The sequence below is a fragment of the Oryx dammah genome, unplaced genomic scaffold (assembly GCF_014754425.2).
Source record: "Oryx dammah isolate SB20612 unplaced genomic scaffold, SCBI_Odam_1.1 HiC_scaffold_11056, whole genome shotgun sequence".
NCBI lineage: Eukaryota > Metazoa > Chordata > Mammalia > Artiodactyla > Bovidae > Oryx > Oryx dammah.
The window spans coordinates 983528-1010288 of record NW_024080450.1 but is presented as its reverse complement, the minus strand read 5'-3'; the positions used below and the strand labels follow the sequence as shown (position 1 = coordinate 1010288).

The window sequence follows — 26761 nt, the reverse complement described above, 5'->3', positions numbered from 1 at the left end:
AGCTGGTGGTCCAACTCCTAGGAAGATGGACAACTCTGGCCTCCACCACCCTCATCCCCACCACCATTCCCATCCAAGACCAGGAAGCTAACACACTCCTGCAGTGATCTCTACAGTTTTATTGTCACTGGAACAGGACACTGATGAGGGGAGGAGGTGCAAAGAGCAAATCTCAAGTAACCAGACCTCTGACCTCAGAGCCCCACCTGAGTCCCGCCAGGTAGGTCTTGAATCCAATAAATACAGAGCCACCTCTTTTCTGCTCTGTTACAAGGGCAGGCTGGCACAGGTCCTGGAGCCTGGCTGCCCCAGCCCACCCTGGGATGGGAAGCGCCATTCACTCTTCCACAGGCTTCACTTGCTTGGCAGCTTCTAGCTGGCAGAGAAGTTCATCCCACTGCACAAACTGCTTGGAGAGAAGCATTGTCTGGTCACAAGTCAAGGTGAGAATGAGAATCTGAGAGAGGGAGAAGAAAGATGTTTGCCTCTGCCTAAAGGCAGGGGGAGCTGGGGAACAGACAGACTGGTCGGGATGGGTTGAGAGACAGAACTAGGAATGGAATAAAAGGCCAGGCTCCATACAGCACTCCTCAGGGGCCCAGCTGAGCGGAAAGGATACAGTCTTGTTGTATTCCTCCAGAAGCACCTTAGACTCCTCAGTGATCTCCACACACTGGTCCTGTGGGGCCAAGGTGGGGCAAAGAAAGGCGTTAGACAGAGCCTACACTCCCCACTGCCTGCCTCATCAGGGACCCTTGCTCCTCAGAAAAGGTAATGTTTAACCTCAGAGCTAAAAGGAGCAAATTTCTAAAGAGGCACTTTCAGGCTCCGCTATGGGTAGCCTAACTGCAGTCCTGAGGTTGATGGAAGAGGGAGCGAACCACACATTTAAAGACCTATTCCTACCGGTATATCCCTCCTTCTCCCCTGTACCCTATGTCTGAACCCTCTCTGAACTTCACACTAGAGCCTGGCAATAGTGAAAAAACAGCTCCTCTACCTATGGTCAAGGATACATCATCCCCAGGAATTCTTGGGCACCTCCCAACATCAATCCTCTGGTGTCTCAGGACAGCCCTAATCTGGAGGCAGGAGGCCTAGATTTTACCCTAGGCAAGTCTCTTTCCCTCTGGAAGGTGCATGCAAGACAAAGGAGAAACCCTAACTTTCCCCTGAAGCTGACATCAGCTCCTGAGGCTACTTCCCCAGGAGACAGGGGTGGGGACAAGGAGCCTCACCACCTCTACTTTCCTACCTGGTCTCTCCCCTCCATACCTGCTGCTGGATGTGGATCTGGGCCAAGCTCTGCAGGCGGGCGGCATGCTCAGGAACGGCTGTAAAACGCAACGCACACTGCCCAGTGATGCTTGTGCCTTCCCCCGGGACTGCTCAATAGTCTATTAGGTCTTCGGCAGGATTAGAGTATTGAGTGGAGAAGCTAAACAAACGCCAGCTTCATCGACCACTGCAGCCGGAGGTGGTGGTGGTGGGGCTCCCTGCCCACCCCAGTCCTACTCTAGGACCCAAAGGGGAGGGGAAATACAGGCCCCTAGAAGACAAAACCTTGGGGTTTCCAGAAGTGCCCCATATACCCACCCCAGTGCTGTGAGCAGGACAGGTAAAGAAAGCTTTGATTATTATAGGATCTGTTCCTTTGCTCTCAGCCCAGCGGGACCAGAGCTCCCTGGCCCAGGGAACAGGGAGCCTGCAGGTGGGCTGAGGACAAATGCAAGGTCCCTAAGCTGGTCACCTGGAACCCAACACCCAGAGCCTCAGCCACCATGCAGGGCCCACAGCTTAACACTGTCAGATGCTCAGCAGGAAACTGATCAGGGGTAGGGAGGGGGAGCTGGGATAAATACCTCCAGAGACAGACAAGATGGATATCTGGATTCAATTAAAGTCACTGTCTGCTTGTCAAAATCCCGGCCCAGGGCAGTGCAGCAGGAAGAATTCACACACATTCACACACACACCCCCCGCAGGGACTCTTACAGTAAAACCTGGCCTCTGCAACACCCTGAAGGACAGATGCTGAGGGGTGGGGTAGAAAACAGAAGAAATCCTAGAGTGGGAGGCCACTGGGCTTACCTGAGTGTCCTTAGGGCCAAACTGCCTGAGTTCTGAAGCTGAGCTCTATGCCCTGAAAATTTTAATCCTAGTGCAGGCGGCCAGTACCCCCCAGGTGAGGGTAAAGACAAGGAGCAGAGCCAGTCTGATCCCAGGGAAGTCCTGCCCATCCTACCTCCCCACGTAGAGCAGAGGAGATGCAACCCCAGAAGGTACCTTTGATGTGAGTGCTGTCCAGCATGGGCACCAGAGCCTCCACCTGCTCCAGAAGTGCAACCTGCGAGAGAATGAACTGCTCCTCTGCGGCATGAACAGACAGAGAGTAGCAGTGAGGCGGGCCCAGGCACAGCCACTCCTGGGTGAGGAGCTGGGGACCAGGCCAGGGAGAGGACTGAGTCCTGGAGCCAGGGGCAGCCACTCTGTCCACCGCCCCCTTCTTTCTGTGCACACTCCCCCAGTCTGCCTCCACCTCTCCTGGATGCCACTGGTCTGACCTATCTTGAGCCCTATCTCTAAGTGCCTCCAAATCCAACCTTTCTCCAAGTTTTAACTCAGGCCTCTCCCCCAGCCTCCTATCCACAAATTCAGAGAGCCCCTCCTAGGCCACAGGAGACAAAGTACTTCAGACCTGAAGTACCCAAGGGCTCCTGGGAAAGTCTGAAAGAGGGGACTTGTGGAAGATACCTGGCAGGTAGTGCTCAGTGGATCAGAGAGCACAATTACAAGTTCCTGGAGAACTGGGACAGTAACAGGAGAGTCCAGTGACAAGCGCAGCAGGACTGGGATGGCCCTGTGCACAGGGGGTTTTAATGACTGCAGAGTGGGAAGGGGATTCAAGAAGGGAGGACAGTTATGTCAGTCATCTGATGGCAAGAATGCATGTCAATCAGTAGAGGAAAAAGAATTCATTTGGCTGAACTGGAGCAAGGAGAGCACAGGAAACAGCTAGATGGGAGGGGAGATCTGGCAGTCTATACGGAGCTTTGAATGGTAGGCTAAGGAATTAGGAATTTATCCTAGTAGGAAGAGAAAGATATAGACACGCTGAGGTTCCAAAGTAAACACTGTGGCATGCTGGAAATGTGTTTTGGGAAGATGATAGTGAGCCACATGCAAGAAGTGGGAAACTAGGGTCAAGAAGAGGACTTAGGAATAAGCAAAGGAAAAAAAAGAAAGAAAAGAAGAGGACTTAGGAAACTGTTCAAGTGCCAGGGGATGAACACCGAGATAGTGCCACACGGAGGGGTGGAGAGGCTGGACTCAAGAATCGGTGCAGAAGAAGACCTCCTGAACTTGGTGTCTGAGCCACAGCAGTGGTTCAGGGATGTTCTGGTTCACTGCTGTATACCTCACACCTAGGATGTCCGGATCTCAGCAGATGAGCACTTGAATGCATGAACAAACACAGGTGATGGCAAACCATACCTTGTGGAGTAGCTAACTAACTGATAAGCAAACATTGCTAAGACAAGAGTTCCTGCCTAGAACTCTGAAATCCCAGCACCTTCCCACCTGCAAGATGCTGAAACCCATGCTTATATCTTCATCTCTCCCACGGCAATGCTCTCTGCCCCCACCCTTTCCTAGAAGCTCTGTGTCTGCCGAGCAGAAGTAAGGAAGGTTCTGAAGGAAAATCCTAGAGGCATGCCATAGATAGAACACCGGAGTCGCTTCCACAGTGGCTGGCACTCTGGTCTGCAGCTGGCTCCAGGTTCTACTGTACCCAGTGTCTACAAGAGGACCACAAGTCCACCTCCAGCCTCAGTCCAGATTCCAGAGAGCAGCTTCCCAGGCTGCATCCAGGAGAGGACTGAGAGGGAGGCCATCTCTGTGCCCAGCGTCCCCCACATGCACATGCACATCCTATCCAGCACTACCTGCCAAGATGAACTGCAGCTTGGAGGCATCAGGTAAGGCAATGCGGTCAATGTACTCAGGATCCAGGTATTTGATCAAGTCTTCAACTAGAAAAGTAACAAGATGGAAAATGGAATAAGGTTGAGGAGTGGGGATCAGTCTTCTGAAGGAAGGATATCAGGGCAAGGGTCAGCCTTGGGGAGAGCCTTGAGTGAGGAACTGATACCCACAGGGTCCACCAGGCCCCCATCCCCACTTCCCTGTCTCTTCCCTCTGATCACCTGCTATTCAGTCACTAAGTCATGTCCGACTCTTTGGACCCTGTGAACTGCAGCATGCCAGGCTTCTCTGTCCCTCTCTATCTCTGGGAGTTTGCTCAGATTCATGTCCATTGAGTCAGTGATGCTATCTAACCATCTTGCTGGCCAGAGTCAAATTTTACAGCTGGGAACACAATTACCTCCAATACCCTGGGGCCCTCAGCATTTTCACTGATCTATCTTCAAGGGTAGAAGGTACCTTGCCCCTCTATGCCACCAAGATGTGCCAGAACTTTATATAAATTCTAGTTACTGAACAGGTTGCTAGCTCTGACATAATCAAAAAGGCCTGGCTGAGCCAAAGCTGGGGCTCTCAAGGTGCCTGCTTTCTTTCCTGCCCCTGAACCTTGCCTATGGAAATTCCACACTCCTCCTCTCTCCTTCCCCAGTGGACTTTCAGGCAGCGCTCTTATCTCATAACTTAGGACATTGCCATGGGCTTGGGGTTTAACCACAAAGTAGAAAGCATACCCCAATTCACCATTTCATCAGGAAAATGTCTTCACCTGCTATCCCCAAAGGGAAACTCCAGTGACCTATTGGGCTTAAGGGCCTAGGCAGGGAATCAGGAAGCATAGACTTGAGGAGGGCAGGCAGGCACCTCATGGAAACACTTACTTTTTTTGTACAGAACCTTCACCCTCTCCCTCTTGCTGGCGATGTTCCCCAAAGCCACCTGCACCTTGACCAGGCCATCAGCCACCTGTAAGGGGAGTGGAAGTTAATTCCAAGATTTACCACTTGGCCCAAGGCTTGGAAGAGATAAAGAATCTTCATTTCCTCAGACTCCAAACTTCCTTGTCCCTACAATCACCCCCTTCTCTTGTATTAAGAGATCCAACTCAACTTTCTGGGAATCCTCAGTATGAAGGGGTAGATAATCATGTACTCCTCGGGGAGTTTCATGTGTGATTGGGGAAGTAATAAACTACTTCAGGGTTTATGGGGCACTAGCACATACTATTGGAGAAGGCAATGGCATCCCACTCCAGTATTCTTGCCTGGAAAATCCCATGGACGGAAGAGCCTGGTAGTCTGCAGTTCATGGGGTCACTAAGAGTCAGACATGACTGAGCGACTTCACTTCAACCATTATTTAATACCATCCATTTTTATCACCCCAAAAGATGCACCATAGTCATTAACCATCACTGCCCATTCCCCCTCATCCTAGCCCATAGTAAACATTAATCTATTTTCTGTCTCTGTGGATTTGCCTTTTCTGGACATTCATATGAATGGAATGATACAATATGTGGTTTTTTGTGTCTGGCTTCTTTCACTTAGTATAATGCTTTCAAGATTCACCCACCTTGTAGCAGGGTATCAGTACTTCATTTCTTCTTATGGGTGAATAATATTTTCTACAGATATGCCACATTTATTAATCCACTCATCATACAGCCTCTCTTCCTCCGGGCTACACGTCTCTACCATGTGTTTTTACAGCCCCCACCCAGTGTTTCCCAACCCCATCATAGGTCACTTAATATAGTAAATGCAGGCCTACATGCCAGTCTGCATGCCCTCTTCTAGTATGAAGTAGTGTTAGTCACTCTGGAGAATGCGATGGCACCCCACTCCAGAACTCTTGCCTTGAAAATCCCATGGATGGAGGAGCCTGGTAGGCTGCAGTTCATGGGGTTGCGAAGAATCGGACACGACTCAGCGACTTCCCTTTCACTTTTCACTTTCATGCATTGGAGAAGGAAATGGCAACCTGCTCCAGTGTTCTTGCCTGGAGAATCCCAGGGATCGGGGAGCCTGGTGGGCTGCCGTCTATGGGGTCGCAGAGTCGGACACGACTGAAGTGACTTAGCAGCAGCAGCACATACTATATATTCGCTGATCCCTTCCTCTTGGCTAAATTGATCTAGGCTTTAAGGGTAGAGAGTGAGGAATTCCAGTATTAAAGGGTTGAATAGAGGGAGAGACTATGAAAGTGAATGATCTCACACAGGTTTTAGGTTAGAGGGTAAGGAATGCTGATATTCAAGGACCAAATATATGAGGAGGTAAATCAGTTCAGTCGCTCAGTCATGTCCGACTCTTTGCGACCCCATGAACTGCAGCACTCCAGGCCTCCCTGTCCATCACTAACTCCCAGAGTCCACCCAAACCCATGTTCATTGAGTTGGTGACGCCATCCAACCATCTCATCCTCTGTCATCCCCTTCTCCTCCTGCCCTCAATCTTTCCCAGCATCAGTGTCTTTTTCCAGTGAGTCTGCTCTTCGCATCAGGTGGCCAAAGTATTGGAGTTTCAGCTTCAACATCAGTCCTTCCAATGAACACCCAGGACTGATCTCCTTTAGGATGGACTGATTGGATCTCCTTACAGTCCAAGGGACTCTCAAGAGTCTTCTCCAACTCCACAGTTCAAAAGCATCAATTCTTCAGTGCTCAGCTTTCTTTATAGTCCAACTGTCACATCCATACATGACTACTGGAAAAACCATAGCCTTGACTAGATGGACCTTTGTTGGCAAAGTAATGTCTCTGCTTTTTAATATGCTGTCTAGGTTGGTCATAACTTTCTTTCCAAGGAGTAAGCGTCTTTTAATTTCACGGCTGCAATCACAATCTGCAGTGATTTTGGAGCCCAGAAAAATAAAGTCAGCCACTGTTTCCACTATTTCCCCATCTATTTACCATGAAGTGATGGGACTGGATGCCATGATCTTAGTTTTCTGAATGTTGAGCTTTAAGCCAACTTTTTCACTCTCCTCTTTCACTTTCATCAAGAGGCTCTTTAGTTTGTCTTCACTTTCTGCCATAAGGGTGGTGTCATCTGAATATCTGAGGTTATTGATATTTCTCCCTGCAATCTTACTGAGTAAAAGCAGCCAGAGAGACAGGAGGCAAATCAGGAGGATTTGCATTATAGATGTCAAAGGGAAAAAATGTTTTGAGAAGACAGTTCTCAAATGGAACACAATCTGGTGACAACTAATACCACAAGCAGTGTACGCATGTACGTCATTACGTCTGAGGCACTCAACTCCAGGGTATGCCCGATACAGCCACATTCAGTGAAAGGTCTTTCCATAATTAAAAACGGGGATGGACGGGAAGTGAGCTCTCAAAATTCAGCCACTAGAGGGAAGGACTGTCAGTCCATATCTGAACACTCAGTATTCAATCCTTTCCCCTCCTAATCCTGGCCCTCTCAGACCTCATCCCTAACTCCCTGGAGCCTTCCTTATCCATCTCTGGTCTGCCTCTTTTGGGGTCCCATGGACCTCTCTTTGCACAATTCACTTAGCAATTAGGCAAGGCTCCACAACGTCCCTTTCACTGTGACTTAAGCTCTTACTGAAAGCTCTTACTCATTAGTTTCTCGAGTGTGTCAGGTCTCCCCAACTATCCCGCGAGGGTAAAGACGGAGTCTCCTCTTTGAGCCCACTTCAAGCCCACAGTTCCCTCCATGGGAATGGATCCCAAGGGTCCGATATGCTCTGGGAGGTCTCGGACCTTTGCTATTTCAATGGCCTAGTTGCGAGCAATGGGGCTGGAGCTGCAGCATCCATCTCCAGGACCAGGCCAATAGGCCACTCCTCTTTGCCCCAGTGAGGGACCACTGGACCCAAGATCGCTCACCTTCCGCGAGCCGCGAGACCCGCCTGGTCCGTATACCCAGCGCTCCAGCTCCTCCACCCGGGCCTGTAGCCGCTGAACATCGGTCACAGCCGCCATGGCTCCCGCTGTCCCGCCTCAGCCAGGAATAGCCAGAGGGCAGGACATCCGTCCAAATAGAGAAGGCGGGCCAATCCGAGTGGACAGGAGCCCTTGCATACAGGAAGTGACGCAACGATTCAGCCCTTCGATGCGGAAGTGGCAGGCAGGGCCTACGAAAAGCTGCCTGGTAACCTAGGCAACGACTACCTGTCAGGCGCTAATTTCCAGCCCCTGCTTGTCAAGACGAACTTTGCCTCTCTTCTTCGAATTCCAGGGTACCAGACAGATTTCCCCTGCCCTTTCCCCGAGGTTGCACATATAAATATACCCATTATTGTAAGATTGGTCCATTCCCATAGAATAGTAGGAAGTTCCGTGAGATACTTTTGGAATCTTCTAAGAGACTTTATTTTTTTAGGCTCCAAAATCACTGCAGATGGTGACTGCAGCCATGAAATTAAAAGACGCTTACTCCTTGGAAGGAAAGTTATGACTAACCCAGATAGCATATTCAAAAGCAGAGACATTACTTTGCCAACAAAGGTCCGTCTAGTCAAGGCTATCGTTTTTCCAGTAGTCATGTATGCATGTGAGAGTCGGACTGTGAAGAAGGCTGAGTGCCGAAGAATTGATGCTTTTGAACTGTGAAGTTGGAGAAGACTCTTGAGAGTCTCTTGGACTGCAAGGAGATCCAACCAGTCCATTCTAAAGATCAGTCCTGGGTATTCTTTGGAAGGACTGATGCTAAAGCTGAAACTCCAGTACTTTGGCCGCCTCATGAGAAGAGTTGACTCATTGGAAAAGACTCTGATGCTGGGAGGGATTGTGGGCAGAAGGAGAAGGGGACAACAGAGGATGAGATGGCTGGATGGCATCGCCGACTCCATGGACATGAGTTTGAGTGAACTCCAGCAGTTGGTGAAGAACAGGGAGGCCTGGTGTGCTGCGATTCATGGGGTCGCAAAGAGTTGAACACGACTGAGCGACTGAACTGAACTGAAATGAAGGTTCACGCAATTAAGCGTCTTGCCCAAGAACACTCAACACTGTACTGATGTGGCAGGATTGGAATTTGAACTCAGGTAGTCTGATTCATGAGACTGAGTTCTCCTATTCATGGCCTTTGCTATTCTGTCTTCCTCCCTGAAAACCCCTGGCCCAACACAGCCTGTGTATACCATATAATTCCTCTTCCTCCCCAACCCATAGATCCAAACAAGAAGGAGAGGAGGCACTGGAGAGGGAGGGATTGCAGCTTTATTATCCAGATATGAATTGAGGGACATCTCCTTTACAACAACGCAACCCATCCCTTCACCTGGCTCCTGAAGAGAAGCAGGTCTGACTTGAAGAGGTGGCGTTCTAAAGATGACATTGGCACAGGGGAGCACACGAGGAGATGATGGTAAGAACTCTTATTATTATCAGGGGCAGAACTCTTTGGTAGATGCTGCTGGAGTTGGCCAGGGAGGGAGTCCCCTCCTTTTGGCAATGAGGTAGATGTAACATCAAAAGAAATCTCTTTGGCTTCAAGTCCATATGGCAGTGGGGGGTGGGGGTGGGTAGTGTTCACCTCCCAGGGCTGGGTCCTAGAATGGGCATGCTGGAAGAATGGGTCTCCTTCTCCCTCAGCAATGGGGTGGGGACTCTCAATTTCAAGTAAGAGTTCTCAGGGTGAGGTGCTGGAAGGGGGCCCTGTCGGGAGTGGGGGTGCAGGGTTGGTTGGGCCCTGGGAAGCTGGTACAGGCTGGCGACGGGCAAAGAGGACACCTAGCAAAGAGATGAGGAATTGGTAGAGGGCAAAGACAAGCAGGTAAAAGTAAGGCAAAGAAATAGAAGAGGGAAACAAAAGTCAGTGTCCTGATTGCTAGAATATCACGCACAGAGCCCTGTCACAACCAACGAGGACAAGTCCCTTGAGTCAGTTAAAGACTCTTGTGCCAATATAGATACCCTCCAACATGTAAACAAGAAACATTTACACTGATACACAAACCCATGATAAGACATCCCATGGTATTCATGCCAGAGAGGTCATGCCTTGGACCCCATGCCATGTAGACACCCCCTTTAATCCAGGTCAGTGTAGCAATTCCCTGAACCCCATGTTACCCATGCAGGTTTGGATATCCCTGAACCTCATGCTAGTAGAGAAAGTCTAAAACCTCCATGCCAGCATAAATACCCATGACCTCATGCGAACAGAAACAGCCTACAGGACCCATACCAGTGTAGACTACCCCGTTGATCTCTAGGGCCATGTTGATACTGCTGATACCAGTGCCTGCCAGACTGAGAGGCCCATCCAGCCGCTCTTCTGTCCCGGAGGGAGCAGGGAAGTCACATTTTGGGGAATTAGATTTCAGCTATAAGCTCCCCCCTCCATCCCTGTAGACAGCCCCCATCCCACTTCAGCCCCACACCTGTAATCGCAGAAGTGTCTACTGAGGGATCTATCTGCCCCACCTCCAATGCCTATTGGGTGATGAGTCTGTCCTCCCTCATTGCACAGGCTAAGCCCTCTCAGCAACAAGTCCCTCCTCACCCCTAAGGGGAACCTTGCCACGGGGCAGGAAACTGGGGGGTGTGCTGTGTCGAGGTAGGTCCATGGGCCCCATCAGCACAGCCCTCTTCTCTGGGGGTTCCTCTGGTGCCACCTTCTCACATGCAGGTCCAAAGGCCAGGCCCACAGGCAGTGCCAGTCGAGGGGTGGGAATTCTGCTCTCCTCTGAAAAAAAAAACCAAAAACAGATCATTTAGCTCCCCTGGCCCAAACAACTCTGTCCCTGCATCTAGTTTTCCCCATAGGCCTGGAACCAAGGGAGGTTACCCAAGTTCAAGCACCAAATTCAATCTCCCCTCCCATCCAGTCTCAGCGTAGAGGCTCTGAAGCTGGAGAGCTCAAAAAGGCCAATATACCTGACTAGGTTGGTCCAATCTGGGGGAATTCCCTTGCTTTTTTTAAATTTATTTTTTAATATAAATTTATTTATTTTAATTGGAGGCTAATTACTTTACAATATTGTATTGGTTTTGCCATACATTGCCATGAATCCGCCGCGGGTGTACATGTATTCCCCATCCTGAACTCCCCTCCCTTGCTTTTGATTGTTAAATAATCCAGGGAAAATAGCAGGCAGAAACCACATGCAGATAAAAGCCATCAGTGAACAGGTGTGGAATGAAGCTGCTCTGGATAAAGGACCTTTCCCTGAGCTTCAGCCCCACACCGCGCGGTAACCCTTACCCCGGAGCTCCCAACGTTTCACTGATTCCAAAAATCACGACACCTAAACCTTAGCATACACCAAACCTTAGTGCCCATCAGTCCTTATTGTCCCCATACTTCGATGCCTCCCAGACCTCAGTGTTCACATATTTTAATGTTCCCTTTATCTCAGCACTCTTCTGGTCTCAGAGACCCTCATAATTCAGCCGCTCTACCCTCACACCTTTCTTAACGGGGCTCGGACTTAGCCGCGCGCAGGCGTGGGCCGGCAGGCCGGAGGCGGGGCCATGAGCAGAGCGTGGGCCGGGCGTGGGCGGGGCGGGCCCGGGCTCGGGGGCGGGGCCAAGAGTGCCCCGAGGTGGCTGCCCAGCCAGACCGAAGAGCGGGGCTGCGGTGTAAGCCTGACGACGGCCCTCGCGCCGGTTGCTGTCGATGGCAGCCTGGAGCTCCCCAGGGGAGCTGAGCGCCCGCGTCTCGCATTCATACGGGTACAGATACTTCATGTACCTAGGAGCGGACGGGGTGGGGTGGGGTGGAGTGGGGTGGGAGGCTGGGCCCAGCTGATCAAGCCACACACCCGGACAAGAACCCTCGGGGGGGCCCCCCAAGCCCCCGGCCCCCAGCTCCCGCGCCTCGCTCCCACCGCTCGCGCGCGCCTGGCCTCACTGGGTGCGTAGAGTGAAGGCGGCCGACGTGATGGTGGTGGGCAGGCTGAGGCCGCGCGTGACCTCCCGCCACACCTTGCGATTGATGACTTCCACCAGACCGCCCTTGGCCGTCACCAGGCGGAACAGCGCGTACAGGTCCAGCACCTGCTTCGCCATGATGGGCACACGGTTCACGGGTGTCCCTGATGAGGGGTGAGCAGAGAGTCAGGACACTAAGACCCTGTCTGCCGGCATCCTCAGAGAGTGGAGGAATTGGCTGCCTGGACCAGTCTTGGCAAGGCCCTGGCGATGGGGAGGTGGGATTGCAGGCGGAGCCCACAGCCTCCAGAGCCTCCACTGTAGCAGGAAGGACGGGAGGCTAGACTAGGGGGTGGCAAACTTCTTCTGTAAAGGGCCAAACAAATGGTAAATGTTTTAGGCTTTCCAGGCCAGTCTCTTAGAGCTACTCCACTCTGCCATTGCAGGCTGAAAGGATATTTAAAGGAATAGAATATAGAGGATATTTAAAGGAATGAACGCGGCTCTAGTCCAATAAAACTTTATTATTTACACACTCTTAAATTCAAATTTTGGAGAAGGCAATGGCACCCCACTCCAGTACTCTTGCCTGGAAAATCCCATGGACAGAGGAGCCTGGTGGGCTGCAGTCCATGGGGTCGCTAAGAGTCGGACAGGACTGAGCGACTTCACTTTCACTTTTCACTTTCATGCATTGGAGAAGGAAATGGCAACCCACTCCAGTATTCTTGCCTGGAGAATCCAAGGGACGGGGGAGCCTGGTGGGGTGCCGTCTATGGGGTCGCACAGAGTCGGACGACTGAAGTGACTTAGCAGCAGCAGTAGCAAATTCAAATTTCACACGTCCAGAAAGGTTATTCGTCTTTCAAATTTTCCCCTTATTTAAAAATGTGAAACCCCCTTTTTTTCTCGTGGGCGATTAGCTTTGGCCTCCTGGCTTTAGTTTGCCGCCCCCTGGGGTAGACCATAGGAAGGACTTCCTGATAGTGCTGAAGAGCCAGACTCCTCTAAGTAGCGGCCCCTGGGTGGCTGCAGAGGCCGGGGGATGGTGAATGGAAGAAACAGCCTCCGCAGCGGCTCGCCGACTCCGCAGTCCCCGCCGCCCCCGCCGGCCGGTCCTGACAAAGGGGCCTGTCTGCGCTGAGCGATGGGCCCCAGTTAATTCCTTACCGATCTCGGCCCCTTCCGCTGCCGCCTTTGGACCCGAACAATTAGCTGCGGTTTGATTAATGGGGGGAAATTATCGGCCCCGCGGGACACCCTCCCCCGCACAGGGAGCACAGTAAGGCAGGGACCTGAGGGAGGCAGAGCTGGGGGGAAGAGGGGGCTGGGATCTGCTCAGACCACACTATCCCACCCAGTGGAGGGGATACCAGGAGGAAGGGGCAGGGAGGGGACATTGGGATCAGAATGACCCAGCCTTCCTGGGGAGCAAAAGGCCCTGGAGCCCCACTGAGGGTCCTTGGTTGGGAAGGGACCTGCGCGGGGTGCTGGCCTGGCCCTGGGGTGGGGGCCTGAGGGACTTTGGCCGCCAGCTGCACTAAGGGGGTGGGGGTGGGGGCCAGTGCAGCCAGTTAATTAGCGGCTTATCAGGCTGCTCTAGGAGTGAGTTAATTAGCTTTGTAGAGAGAGATAATGAGTCAGTCTTCTGGACCCATGAATCTGGGGAGAAGCTGAAGTGATGAACTGCCGCCCACCCTGATCCCTTCATGGACCCTTGTTGCATTCACTTCTGGCTCTGAGATTTCTGGAAAGGAATTCCTTCTCCTCCACAGCACCCCCTACCCCTCGAGAGAAGTCCTTCCTTGGGTCTAATTCCAGTCCTTCCTGCTGCAAAACACATTGGATGTTTCCTGCCTGAAGCAAGGGGAAACTGAGGAGAGACAAGGCTGGAGGAAGGGCCAGGGAGGAGAACCAAGGCATTTCCAGTACCCCAATTCTGGAAACCCCCACACCCCAGGCCAGCCCCCTACCACTTCACCCTCCCACCCTCCCAATTGATCCCACACTCATTAACCTGCCAGCAGGCTGCCCACTAATTAATCCCTGGGTGGAGAAGGGGGGCAGGGTCAGAGGTTAAAGATGCTATTGAGGACCCAAAGGATAGGTGCTGCCAAGCCCAGATCTCTGCAAAGAGGACCCAAACTGAGGATTAAACCCTGGGGTTTCCCTTCCTTGAACCTGGTACGTGAGGGTCCCTCCCTTACATCAACCCACTCACCCCTCTTCTGCATGAAGCTAAACAGGTCATCGAGAAATTCTTTCCTCTTGGGGTCTGCATCGAGCTCGTACAGCTGGGGAAAAACAGGTCATTTCCCAGCTCTGTATCCACCCCCCCACACACACTGGGACCCCCTTCAACTCCAACCCCTGGATAAAGGACCCCAGCTGAAGGGGCAAGGAGGTTCTGAAACATAGACTTCCTGAGAAAGCATTGAGCTCTTTGCCCTGGGAGCAGGTAGGGACATTTTTTTTCCCCCTGATACATACAGACACCCTCTACTGGCTAGCAGTGCTGTGCCCTGGGCAGTTAACACCACCCACCAGGGGAGTAAGGGAAGAGAAAGCTGCAGATGTTCTGCCTGCCTTCCAGAGCCCTAGGGAGGAAGTCAGGCTGGTGCTGTGTTCTACATTGAGGAAATTGACAGATATGGCTGAGTCACTCATTCACTGATTCATTTGTGCTAGGGTTTCTTGCTGCTCACACATCCGTGTGCCAGGACTGGGGTTGAGGGGCAGAGATGCCTCTAACCCATCCCTCTGGCAGGGTGGATGCTCAGGAAAGCTGGATTGAAACCTAGGGCCTCTCAGCCCACATTCTGGTCTGATCTCCTTCCAGGAACAGTTTCCTCTACTTCAGAAGCTGCCGCAGAGCCAATGGCTCTGGACCACCCAAGACCTGTAGGGTGAGGACTTGAAAGGCCAGGGATCCTCCCACCCCTTCTCAGTCACCTACTTCCAGTATCAGCTCTCAAATACCCCAAGGAGGGACAATCTCTAAGTTAACAGTGTCTTTTACCCAAGTAACAATCCCTGAGAAACACCGACAGGTAACATTCCATCCCCTAATAGGAACTCTCAGAGTAAAAAAATACCCATGAGTAACAAACCCCAGAGATGCACCTTTAGATCTGCACTCCCACAAGAACTGAGCCCTAAGTCTTAGATGGATACCTGCAGATAACACGCGTGCTTTCCAAGTAATAAGCCTCTGAATTACACCTACGAGTAATAGTCGCTAGAGCCACATCTCCAGAGTAACAGAGCCCTGAGAAACAGCCCAAGTTTTACACAAAAGCCACAGAATCTAACCACAGATTAACACTTCGGGAAAATACCCCAAACCAACACCCTATGAGTAACACCACCAGAATAGCACACTGAGAATCAGTGCCCTGCATGACACCTCCTAATGACAGCCTAGAGTAGTGCCTTAGAGTAACATCCAGATGGGTTCTGAGGGGATGAAGAGCCTCAAATTAAGGCCCTGTGAGTAAGGTCCTGTCATTCCCAGCTGCCCAGGGGCCCTTCAGTCCCACTGTGACTGTAGTGGTCACCATGGGCTGGCAACTGTCACCCCATAGGACTCAGGCCAGGAAGAGGATTTGGATGGGGAGAAGGCGACAAGAAAGAGACAAGGTGGATATCAGCTTGCCAAAGGAGTGGCAACCTCCACTCCACTTTTAAAGCCAGAGGTAGGCATCCCAGGACACCTCGACTGGTCGCTGGACTCTGACCTTGTGACTTGATGTGGAGAAGGTGGCATAGTGCTGGCACTGGAATCCCCAGTTCCCAGATCCCCCTTCCTCAGAATTCTTGAAGATTCCTACACCCCTCCCACTTGCCCTTCCAGCCTCAACAACAAGTGCCTTCAGTCTGTCAGCCTCCATTTTTCTGGGTATCTCCTGCACTTCATGGTGTATGCCTTCTTTCTGTCTCTCGGGTGTGTCTGTCTCTTCCTTCCTGTCACTGTCTCTCCCTGTCTCCCCACTGTCTCTCTCCAGGTCTCTGTCTCTGTCCTTCCATCCTGCAGAGTGCAGTGGGGGTGGGGGTGCTATTAATCCCCTTGCTCTGTTTTGCCCAAAGAGTAGGAAGGGGGAGGGCCTGACATTGAGAGGGTCCTACCTGCTTGAACTGCTCCTCGTAGGTCCACTCGTGGGGATGAGGTCCAGGGGGCTGGCTGGAAGGTGAGCTGCTGCCCCGGGTCCCTGGCCGGCTCTCCTCAGCTGCCTCATCTTCTGCCCCAGCTTCTTCTTCCTCCTCATCTTGGCCATCCTCTTCTTCCTCAGCTCCAACCTCCCCCAACCCCCTCTCAGGGGCCTCCAGGGTGCGGGATCCAGGAAAGGAAGGCCCTGGTGGTGCTGGTGGTGGTGGTGGTGGGTGTGGAGGGGCCAGTGGCCCCACCCCCTGGGCCAGCCTGGCTGCCTGCTGCCTCTGCAGGGCTTCCATGACAGCTTCCAGGCGCAGTCCCCCCACGGGTGGAGGGGCTGGCACCAGGCGGGGCCCTGAGGAAAGGGCTGCCTGTGGGGGAGGGAATGATGGGTGTTGGATCCAACCAAGGGGAGGTGGTCATGGATTCAGGGAAGCACCAAGGGGGGGCATGAGGAAAAAGTCAGAAAGATCGCTTTCTCAGAAATCCACCGAGAGGTAAAAAAGAGCAGGAGAGACAGGGACCGGACCCAGAGAGACAGACACGGACATTGACAGAGCACAGGTAGAGACTGAGCAGATCAAAGAGGGTGACAAGGACCAAGAAACAGAGAGAAATGGAGGGGAGAGAGAGAATGACAGGGAGATGTGAGGACAGAAATGGAGACGGGCCTGAGAGATGGGGAGAGACGAGAGACTGAGAGGGACCAAGGTGGAGAGAGGCAGAGACAGAGATGGGGAGAGATGAGATTAATAGAGACATCAGAAAGAGACTGGGCAGATAGGAGATAGAGGAGCAAGAGATAAAAATCAAAGACCTGAGTGACAGGCTGTCCAGGGAGAGTCACAGAGAGACAGAGGCAGACAAATAGTAAGACCAGGGGAGAGAGGGACCGGAGAAGACCGCAGCAGGAGGCAGAGACGGAAGAAAGAGATTAGACAGAGACAGGGCAAAACAGTTAATAGACAGGGGGCAGAGACGGGGGAAAAGACGGAGCCGAGGCAGAGAGGCTGCGGACTAGACCCGAGGAAGAGCGGGAACAGAAGATCCCCGGGACAGACCCCGGGACGGGGCCGGGGACGCCGGGGTCTCGCTCCCAGCTGCCACACTCACCAGCCTGGCGCGGCCCGCTGCCCCCGTAGTCTCCACGGCGCTCCCTCCGTTCAGCCCGCCTCTCGGGCGGCCCCTGTCGCGGCTCGGTTCCCCGCGCAGAGTCCCCTGCCGTGCGCTCCTGCCGCCGCGCGCCCCTCCGGCCTCCGTGCGCTCACTCGCTGCTCTGCTGGCGGCGGCCGTGAGGGCGGGACCCGAGCGGGGCAGGGCGGGCGGGGAGGCAGGGGGAGGCCCCGGGAGCGGGGACGGGGGGAGGCCTCTGCGGCTTCCAGCCCCCCAACAGGTGTCTCCCACCCTCCATACAGCCAGATTCGGGGAGGATAGGGCGCTGGAGAGCTTCTGAGGATCGTGCAAAGGAGAGTGAGGCGTCCCCCATCCCTGAACTCCGGTCCGGGGTCCTTCCTCGGCCGCACACGTCCAGCGTAGGGGCCCCACACCAGTCCTCCGTGCCCGGCATCCTAACAACAACATTCGTGTTCACACACCAACACACTCTGTCCGGAGTTCAAGGCACACAGCCGCCGTGTCTCACACTTGGCTACAGGAATGCTGTGGTGCCAATGCCTAGACTGGCTGTGATCAGGAGGGGAATCACTGCAGGGTTCTGGGGTGACCGTGCAGGGCCTGGACAGAGCAGAAACTTCCCCTTGCCCTGCTTAGGTGCTGGCCCCAGCTGCAGGCACGCTGCAGCTTGCACCATACTCACACATGGTGAACTCACTTCTGCACTCACACACTCAGAGGTCTCTGAGCTGACTGCACACCAACGTCAGGGCACACATACCACCTGCAGGTACAAAGCTACACCACGTTTAGCTCTTTTGACGTTCTATTATGGAAAATGTCAACGTATTCCCAAGAAGAGTGACTAGAATAATGAGTCTCTGGCACTCCTCATGAATTTCAAGGGTGATCAGATTTTGCCCATTTTTCCAGACACCCTCTACCCATGTTTGCATAACTATTTCCAACTGCTCCAGGCTCACCCCGCCCCCAGTTATCCTCCAGATGAGGAGATGCCATTCCTTAGCAGCCTGGACCCCACTCTTAAGCACCCTCATACATTCCACAGTTTCTTCCTATGCCCAAGGAAATTGACCTACTAAAAGCACCGAGGGTCACCCAGTGGTGATGCCAAGTGCGTGAGTGAACATCAGGCCTCTGTAGGAGTGATAGCTGGCATGGTTGTGAAACTCTGCTGTGTCAAACACAGCACTTGGCACCTGACGTCATTCATACTCACTGAGATATACTGTGCCAGGGCCAAGATTCCTCTAGGAGGCAGAAATTCAGGGGTGAGTTTAACCTTCTTCTTCCTCATCCACCCTCTCCCAATCAATCTGTTCCTCTCAGATCCAGGTTGCCCTGGCCTGGACCACCAACTCTTCTTACCAGGATCTTGTGGTGGGTAACACCCCTGTGCTCTCCCTGGCTCCAGCTTCCATCCCGTCCCCAGCTCATTTCCTGCTGAAGTCCTTGTTCTCTTTTAGCCCACCCCTGGTCACAGTGAGACTCAGGGCTGCTCATACCCTTGGATCACTCCAGTGCCCACCTGCTCAGATTTCAGATCGGACAGCCAGTCAGACACCATCTCCACCAAGAAGCCTTGGCGATCCCACCACTTTCAAATCCGAAGCCCCCTGCCCCCACGGCTTTGTGTGGTGTAAGTTCTCCTGCGGCAGAGTCAGGCCCCTCTGCTGCCCCACCTCGCTCCCCACCCTCCAACTTCTCAGGCTGTTCAGAGGAGAGGAGGTACCCGGAGAGGGATAAAGGTAAGGTTCCTTCACTTTCACTTTTCACTTTCATGCATTGGAGAGGGAAATGGCAACCCGTTCCAGTGTTCTTGCCTGGAGAATCCCAGGGACAGGGGAGCCTGGTGGGCTGCTGTCTACGGCGTCGCACAGAGTCGGACAGGGCTGAAGTGACTTAGCAGCTATTGGAAAGGTAGGAACTGGCTTGAGGGAATTCCAGTTCTGAGGGTTTGGAGATTGCTTTGGAGGGGATGGAGAGGGATAAGGGACTGGGATGCTACTCGCCAAGGAAAAGAATCAAGTGGGGCTTCAAGAATAGTGGGGCTTCCCTTGTTGCTCAGTGGTAAAGAATCTGTCTGCTGTTGTAGGAGACATGGTTGGATCACTGATCCGGGAAGATCCCACATGTCACACCACAACTACTGAGCCTGTGCTCTAGAGCCTGGGAGTCACAATTCATGAGCCCACGTGCCACAAGAACTGAAGCCCGAGTGCCCAAAGCTTGTGCTACGCAACAAGAGAAGCCGCTGCAATGAGAAGCCCTCGAACCACAACTAGAGAGTAATCCCAGCCCACCACTAGAGAAAAGCCTGCGCAGAAACAAAGACCACGCACAGCCAAAAATAAATAAAATTATGTTTTTAAAAAAGAAGCATAGTAAATTCACATTTGGGTCTAGGCTGCTGCTGGTGCTACTGCTAAGTCGCTTCAGTCGTGTCCGACTCTGTGAGACCCCATAGACGGCAGCCCACCAGGCTCCCCCCCCGTCCCTGGGATTCTCCAGGCAAGAATACTGGAGTGGGCAGCCATTTCCTTCTCCAATGCATGAAAGTGAAAAGTGAAAGTGAAGTCGCTCAGTCTTGTCCGACCCTTACTGACCCCATGGACTGCAGCCTACCAGGCTCCTCCGTTCATGGGTTTCCAGGCAAGGGTACCGGAGTGGGTTGCCATTGCCTTCTCCAGTTGGGTCTAGGCTAGGAAGGCACAACGGGGAAGGGCAGAGGAGAAGGAATAAGCTGACTGGAACCTGGTTTCTCTTTCTCTCTCTCCATCTGCGAAGAAGAAAGGCATCTTATACCCATATATAGCCCCCCTCTGAGCCTGTACCTCACAGGTAGATAGATCTAGACCTCCATTCATCCAACACATACTTATGGAGCACCTACATTATGCAAGGCACTGTTGGACACAGGAGTAAATATAGCAAAGTCCTTATTATAATGGCATAATTCCAGTGGGAGAAATATATAGTCTGTATAGTAAGCAAAATGGAGAAAAATAAATCTGGGTTGAGGGAATAGAAAGGGAATAGTGTATTAGTTACCTATTACTGTGCAACAAATTACATTCAAACTTAGCAGCTTGAAACAGCATTTATTTTTTCACTATTTTGTGGATCAGGAATTCGAGAGTGGCTTAGCTGAGGGGTGCTGACTGTTTTTCATGAGGTTGTAGTCAAGATGTTGGCTGCAGTGATTTGAAGGTTTGGCTGGGACTAGAAGATCCACTTTGCTCGCATGACTGTTGGCAAGAGGCTGTTCTCCCCAGCTGGGCCGCTCCATAGGAGAGGACCTCGTGTCCAAGTGTCCTCCCAACCTGGCAGCTGGTTTCCCCCAGAGAGAGTGACTGAAGAGGGAAGAGAGCTTTTTATAGCCTAGTTTTAGAAGTCACACACTGTCACTTATGCCATATATTATTTGTTAAAAGTACATAACTAAATCCAGCCTACACTTAAGGGGAAGGGAATTAGGCTTCACTTCTTAAAAGGAAGAGTATCAAAAATTTACTATTTGAAAACCAACACAGAAGGGCTGATATTACCCAATGTTAAGGGAAGGACTCACTGAGCAGGAATTGAAGGAGGGGAGGAAAGGCCATCCAGATACTTAGGGAAGAGCCTTGCAGTCAGAACAGCAGGTGCAAATATCCTGAAGTGGAAGTTTGATGTACTGGAAGAAAAGTAAGGCCACTGGTCTAGAACACAGTGGCCAAGGTGACCAGTTGGATGTTTGGTCAGAGGTAACATGGACCTTGGAGTAAGCTCTTGGAGGCAGTGAAAGGACTGGATGAGATGGGAAGCCATTGGAAATGGCTGAGCAAAGAGTGAAAGTCTGACTCTGGTTGTTGAGTCTGACTCTGACCTTCCACGATGGATGTAAGCATGAGGCTCAGTTAGGAGGCCATTGCAGTAATCCAGGCAAGAGATGATGATGCCTTGTACCAGGGTGGTAACAGTGGAGGTGGCAAGGAGTGGTAAGATGCTGAATATATTTTGAAGATAAATCTGACAGGATCTGTTGATGTCTTGAATGTAGAATGTGAGAGAATGAAAGGTATCCAAGATGACTTCAAGGTGTTTGGCCAAAGCACCTGGGTAAGTGGAGGTGCTCTTAACTGAGGCCATAAAGATCGCAGGAGGTGCAGGATTGGGAGAGAAATCAGTTTGTGTTGAGCATTTTGAGATGCCAATTAGATGACCAAGTGAAGATAAAAGAAATCAGCTATCTGAATCTGGAGCTCAGAGGAGACCAAAAATGACTCATCAAGACACACAGACGGTCCTCAGGTTCCAACCACTGTTGCAAATGGCAGGGTTTCCTTCTTTTTCATGGCTGAATAATATTCCTTATAGATATATACCACATTTTCTTTATCTATTCATTCTTGAGAGTATTATGTGAAATGAAATAATCAGATAAAGACAAATGTTATACATTCTCACTTAAATGCAGACTCTAAAAAAAACAAAAAACTGAACTCATAGAAACAGAGAACAGATTGGTGGTTGCCAGAGGTTAGGGGTAATGTGGGGGCAGGGGAGAAATGATTGTTGTCAAAAGGTAAACTTCCAATTATAAGATAAGTCAGTCCTGGGGATGTAATGTACAACATACTGACTATAGTCAACAATATTATATGGCATATTTGAAAGTTGCTTAGAGAGTAGATCCTGAAACCTCTCATTAAAAGAAAAAAATTATGACTGTGTGGTGGTGAATGTTAACTTGTAATCATTTCACAATATAGACATTTATCAAATTATTACATTGTATACCTCAAAATTAATAAAACCTTGCATATCAATTGTATCTCAGTATAGCTGGTTTATAGGCATATAGATGGTACTTATTTATGGTTGTCCCGTGTGGCTTGTGGGATCTTAGTTTCCTGACCTAGGATTGAACCCAGACCTCAGCAGTGGAAGCCTCAAGTCCTAACCACTGGATTGCTAGGGGATTCCTTAGATGGTATTTAAAGTCATGAAATGGTTGCAATCACCTCAGAGCAGTATAGACCTGGGAAGTCAGAGGTTGAGGAAATAAGCAAGATCTAGCAAAGAAGGCAAAGAAGGAAGAGTAGTGTCCTCTGAGCGACATGAGCGTTTTAAGATTGTATCAAGTTAAAGTGAGAAGAAATAACCACTGGACATAGCAGCAGAGATGAGGAGCCTCGGAGCTTAGTCCTATGTGAAAGAAAGAAATGACATAGGGAGCTGGGGCATCCCTAATAGATGTGGGCTCTAAGCCTAGTGGCAAAGGTGGGTTTCATGGTGAGAGAAATTCTGAGGCTTGACTTTGCAACCTGTGATCAAATGGAGAGGCTGCAGCCAGAGCCTGTCATGGCCGACACGGTGGTGGTGGACTCTCAGGAGGCATTCTTGCCTGGGCCTCACATTCATTCTGTGTGACCAATTTAGACTTTTTTTTGATGTTCTCAGTGGTTATATATGTAGTCTTTTGTATTTTTGTTCATTAGAATGTCAAATCTTTAGAATAAGACATTTTTTATAACCATGTTTCTTCCATTTTAAATATATTAGAGTGCAAAGAAGTGAGGCCTGAGTCTTGCTCAACCTCAGAGCAAGGTAGGAGGGTGAGGCAAGTGCAGGGCCCTTGGGAGTGTGCACTTCAGGAACCTCTCTGATCTCATCCTAGTCCCAGCCCTCACTACCTCAGACATCACCAGATACTGTGCCTGCTGCCCACTCCTGGGAGCCTCCACCGAAGTAAGGGATCCTGGAAAAAGCAGACTGGAGACGAGGAACTCTTGCTCTGGGTGGAGGTGAACATGCTACCCTGGAAACCTAGTACAAAGCAGATGGAGAATGATGCTGCCTTACAGCTCAAAGGTGGCTGCACACTGCCACCCAGTGATCATTCAGGGTAGGAACCCCAGGACTGATCCCAGAACAGCACTAGCAGAGCTAAGACCAAGACACCAAGAGGAAGACACACACCTCAGTTAGCCTTGAATTTCTTAAACTGTGGCATTCAGACTTGGTGGACAGAAACTTATTAAACATGCTGATCTCAAGGCCTCAACCCAGAACTGATCTCTGGGGACTGGGCACAATAATCCATAGAGACAATGAGCCTGCGGGTGATTCCTGGGAACACTGAAGTATTGAGTAAAAAGCCGCTGTCATATAAACTGAATCACACAGTGAGGGAGAAACCTTCTTGAGGCCTCCAGGAGTTAGAGGTTTTCCTGCTGCTCAGAGACGAAAAGAAATGAAACTGTTCAACAGGTCTTTATTAACAGAGATAGACAGATGGACAAAGAATGCAGCAAGGGCAGTGTCCAGAAGCTGTGATGGGTGTGTGCGCAGAAAAGGCTTTCTTTAGGCCAGCGACAGCCCCTTGGACCTGGGCCCACCTGTCCAGGTACTCATCCCAGCAGTGGGCCCTGGGCTGAGGCCAGCTTCCCCATCATACTCTGGAGGGAGGTGTGACCTCAGCATTTTCCATTCTCCTGGTTCTCCAGAGGGTAGGGGACAGATCATGAGGGTACTTGCATAGCAGGGGAACAAAAAGGGGTAAGGCATATGGTGAGGATGGGAGATGAAGGGGAAGGGAATCATAGCTGCAGGTGAAAGGAGCCTCCAAAGGCAGCCCCTCTTCTCCCCTATCCCCCCTAAGCAATGGCTGCTGGGCTGAAGGTTCACACCCAGGCAGTTTGAAATAGCCACCCCCATCTCTAACTCCAGAGCTCTGACTAGGGGCAGAGAGGTTCTGGAGAGGCCTGAGTTAGTGAGTGGAGCTTGTGGGATGTGTGTTAGAACATGACTGGCTCCCTTGGTACACGTGGGGCTCCCTCTCTGGATGGGTGTGAATGCTGCCATACACACAGGATTCAGTATCTGAATGTGCGTCTTATGTGTTCCCATGACTCTTTATGTTTGGTTGTATAAGCATGTATGTCCCTGCTCATACATCAGGAATTCAGTATCTGCATGTGGTGTGTTCCTGTTTGTTCACATGGGCTCCAGCAAGTGGATGTGTGCGGGCCTGCCCGCTCCTGCCCATCCACAGGTCCTCCTTCAGGCCTGGCTGGTCAGGCGTCCTGGCCGAAGAGGTAGGTGGTGAGTTCCAGCCGGAGGCCCCGGGCATAGGCTCGAAGAGTGTAGAAGAGGGTGAGGAAGTCCTGGGTGCTGAAGACAGTGTCAGCCAGTGCGAAGCCCAGGGTAGAGGGGATGACACCCCGGCCATACTCCACCATCCATGTGTTTGGCCCCCACTCCACAGCCGTTGCCTCACCAGGCCCGTGCACCACTGTCTCCCCTGGGGGGACAGGGAGCAACCACCTGAGGATCCGGGCCCTGCTCTCCCCTTCCATGGCCACCCCCACCCCTGGCCTATAGGCTCTCTAGGGGTAGGGAATGGACAGGCAACTTCAGGAAAGGAAAAGCTTTACCTCACTGGTTTGGTTGGGTAAGGGGCTAAGGTGGCCAATCCTGAACTTTCCTTTGTGGCATCACCTGGCTCATGTCCTCTCGGGGGGGAAGTCTCACTTGGCCCTGCACCACTGTCTGGGAGCCATGGAAGTCTGCATTCCCAAGCCTCACTCATGTCAAGCAGAAGTTTAGCTAAACTTGGGCTGGGCCTATTAGATAGGGTGAGATAAATATGAAACTTGCTAGGCTTTCTGAGAAATGTAGCTGTTCAATTACAATACCTGCCACACTTGTTTGGTTTTTTTTTTGCTGTGCTGTGCAGTATGCAGGATCTTAGTTCCCTGACAAGGGATCTGACCCATGCCCTGCTGTACTAGGAGTGCAGTTGTAACCACTGGACTGTCAGGGAAATCTCATGCCTGCCATGCTTGTAACATTCAACACCAAAGTTACTCAGCAGTTCAAATGCTTCATTATACAAAAAAGGGGAGACAACTGTCTGCCTTGTCTTGGGGCATGATAGCATTTCTGATTACCCAACTGACTCCAGTAACTGCTGGGAATACTGGATGATTAAAAATCAGACATGGTTAACAGGAGGTTATGTTTGCACTTGGACAGGGGAAAAGTCACAGAAACCCTCAACACTGCCTCACCAACCACCTGTGGCTTACCTGGAGGGCAAAGGAACTAGGTGGAGGGCCCCTCAATGCACCCCCTTTTCCATGGCATCGCTCCTTCCCCCAACTACAAGTACCCAAGAATGAAAAGACCACCTCTCTGACAAAGTCACCCAACCCACCTGGGTAGAAGACCTCACTTTTAGTAGTACCCTCTCTCCACTGGTGGAAGGTGCCAGAGATGATGGTATCCGAGATCTCAGCCCAGTAGCGCCCTGAGGAACAATCAAATGGACACTGAGTACCAGGGTATCCGTAGTATCCTACGGCTTGGCCAAACGGCAGAAAGGAGGGCATGGGCCTTTGTACAGCCCCAGCCTCCCAGTCCGGCCCGCCGCCAGCACTGACCCGAGTGGCCGCTAGAGCCCAGAGCGGTGCCGAAGAGCAGCACGTACTCGGACAGGGAGGCGTGCAGAAGGCACATGGCGCCCATCCAGCCTCCCGCGTTCACGAACACCCACTGCAGGTCCTCGTCGGGCAGCACGTGGCCCGGGTGCAGCCGCCGCAGCTCCACGATCAGCCGAGAGAAGGCCAGCTCGTGGTCCAGCCCTGGCGGGGGTAGAGGAACAAGAGTCAGGGCCAGCACCGGTCCGGAACTGGGAAACGGTGCCCTCGGAACCTCCAGCTCGGCCCGGCCCGCCCCAACCCCGTGGTCCTCCACCCGTTCACCCGCCGGCTCACCCGCGTACTGCCGAGCCAGCTGCGCGATCTCTTCGTGCTGGAAGACGAAGCTCTGAGTGCCCAGCCAGAGCCAGACCACCTGGGCCAGCACAGCCGCGACCGCCAGGAGCAGCGCGGCCCACGCCCACCGCCGGCCCACGCCCCAACACATGCCGGTGGGTGGCCTGGCACAGTGCAGCGCTAGCGGGTGCCGAGGCGGGAGGCTGTGACTCTCACTGCCTCCGAGTCTGCGGCGCGCGGTCTACTACCCGTTCCCCCGCCACCGCCGTGGTACGGCTCGCCCTGGCCAATCGGAACTGCCAGGGCGCCGGGGCACCGCCTCTCGGGTTGAACCATTATCTCTCCGGGAGTGGGGAGCCGGGAGCTCCGAGGGGGCGGGGAGCCGCCGCACGCGTCAGGCGAGGGGGCGGGGCCAAGCCCTCCGAGCTGCCGGCCTTCCGGCCTCTAGGCGGGGTCTCTTCTACTGCCGTCCTACTTGCGGTAGGAGAGGGTGGCGGTGAGACGCAGAATGGACTGGCCGTCCTGGGCTCACTGACTGGTGAAGCAGGTGAACCCGGAAGCAGAGCCTTCCGGGACTTGAGATGGTAAATGCCCTCCTTTGTTAGCACAGAAGGTGGGAAGGAGGCTCTTCAACTTGGGAACGTATGCAAGGCTTTTGGAGGCGGTGACACTTGAGCAGTGTCTTTAAGAGAGATGGGAAGGGCATTGCAGTGAGCCAGTGAGACCTTCTCCAAGAGCAAAGGCATGGAGGAGAGACACAGCGTGGGGTTTACCGGGGGCCGACAATTCTTTATTCAGAAGCACAAAATGTGAGAGGAGGGCCTTGTAAACCAACTGAAGGTTATCAGCCGCGGGGGAGTGATAAAGAAAGAGAAG

General features: G+C 52.1%; 3 protein-coding genes across 5 annotated transcripts; all 3 read right to left on the bottom strand.

The window, feature by feature from the left end:
- Positions 1–99: 99 nt before the first annotated feature.
- Positions 100–7995, bottom strand: LOC120860320 (dynactin subunit 3). Its single transcript, XM_040236117.1, has 7 exons — positions 7847–7995; positions 4866–4950; positions 3948–4034; positions 2287–2370; positions 1276–1334; positions 620–679; positions 100–427 (listed from the first exon to the last, which is right to left on the bottom strand). The coding sequence occupies exons 1-7, from the start codon at positions 7940–7942 to the stop codon at positions 338–340; spliced, it is 561 nt and encodes a 186-aa protein (XP_040092051.1). The 5' UTR covers positions 7943–7995; the 3' UTR covers positions 100–337.
- A 1119-nt stretch (positions 7996–9114) lies between these two features.
- On the bottom strand, positions 9115–16288 carry LOC120860314 (AT-rich interactive domain-containing protein 3C-like). 2 transcript variants are annotated; one of them, XM_040236108.1, is made up of 7 exons: positions 15965–16288; positions 14061–14133; positions 11820–12003; positions 11377–11660; positions 10470–10652; positions 10152–10241; positions 9115–9694 (listed from the first exon to the last, which is right to left on the bottom strand). In XM_040236108.1, the coding sequence occupies exons 1-7, from the start codon at positions 16286–16288 to the stop codon at positions 9594–9596; spliced, it is 1239 nt and encodes a 412-aa protein (XP_040092042.1). In that variant the 3' UTR covers positions 9115–9593. The 2 variants fall into 2 exon arrangements, with proteins under 2 accessions (XP_040092042.1, XP_040092043.1); XM_040236109.1 differs by lacking the exon at positions 10470–10652.
- Positions 16289–20204: 3916 nt separating this feature from the next.
- Positions 20205–26244, bottom strand: LOC120860316 (sigma non-opioid intracellular receptor 1). Of its 2 annotated transcripts, none has more exons than XM_040236113.1 (4): positions 25886–26154; positions 25553–25753; positions 25327–25419; positions 20205–20476 (listed from the first exon to the last, which is right to left on the bottom strand). In XM_040236113.1, exons 1-4 carry the CDS (start codon positions 26034–26036, stop codon positions 20346–20348), a joined length of 576 nt encoding a protein of 191 aa, XP_040092047.1. In that variant the 5' UTR covers positions 26037–26154; the 3' UTR covers positions 20205–20345. The 2 variants fall into 2 exon arrangements, with proteins under 2 accessions (XP_040092047.1, XP_040092046.1); XM_040236112.1 differs by lacking the exon at positions 20205–20476 and adding an exon at positions 23365–24411 and having other exon boundaries at positions 25886–26244.
- Between the last annotated feature and the right edge of the window lie 517 nt (positions 26245–26761).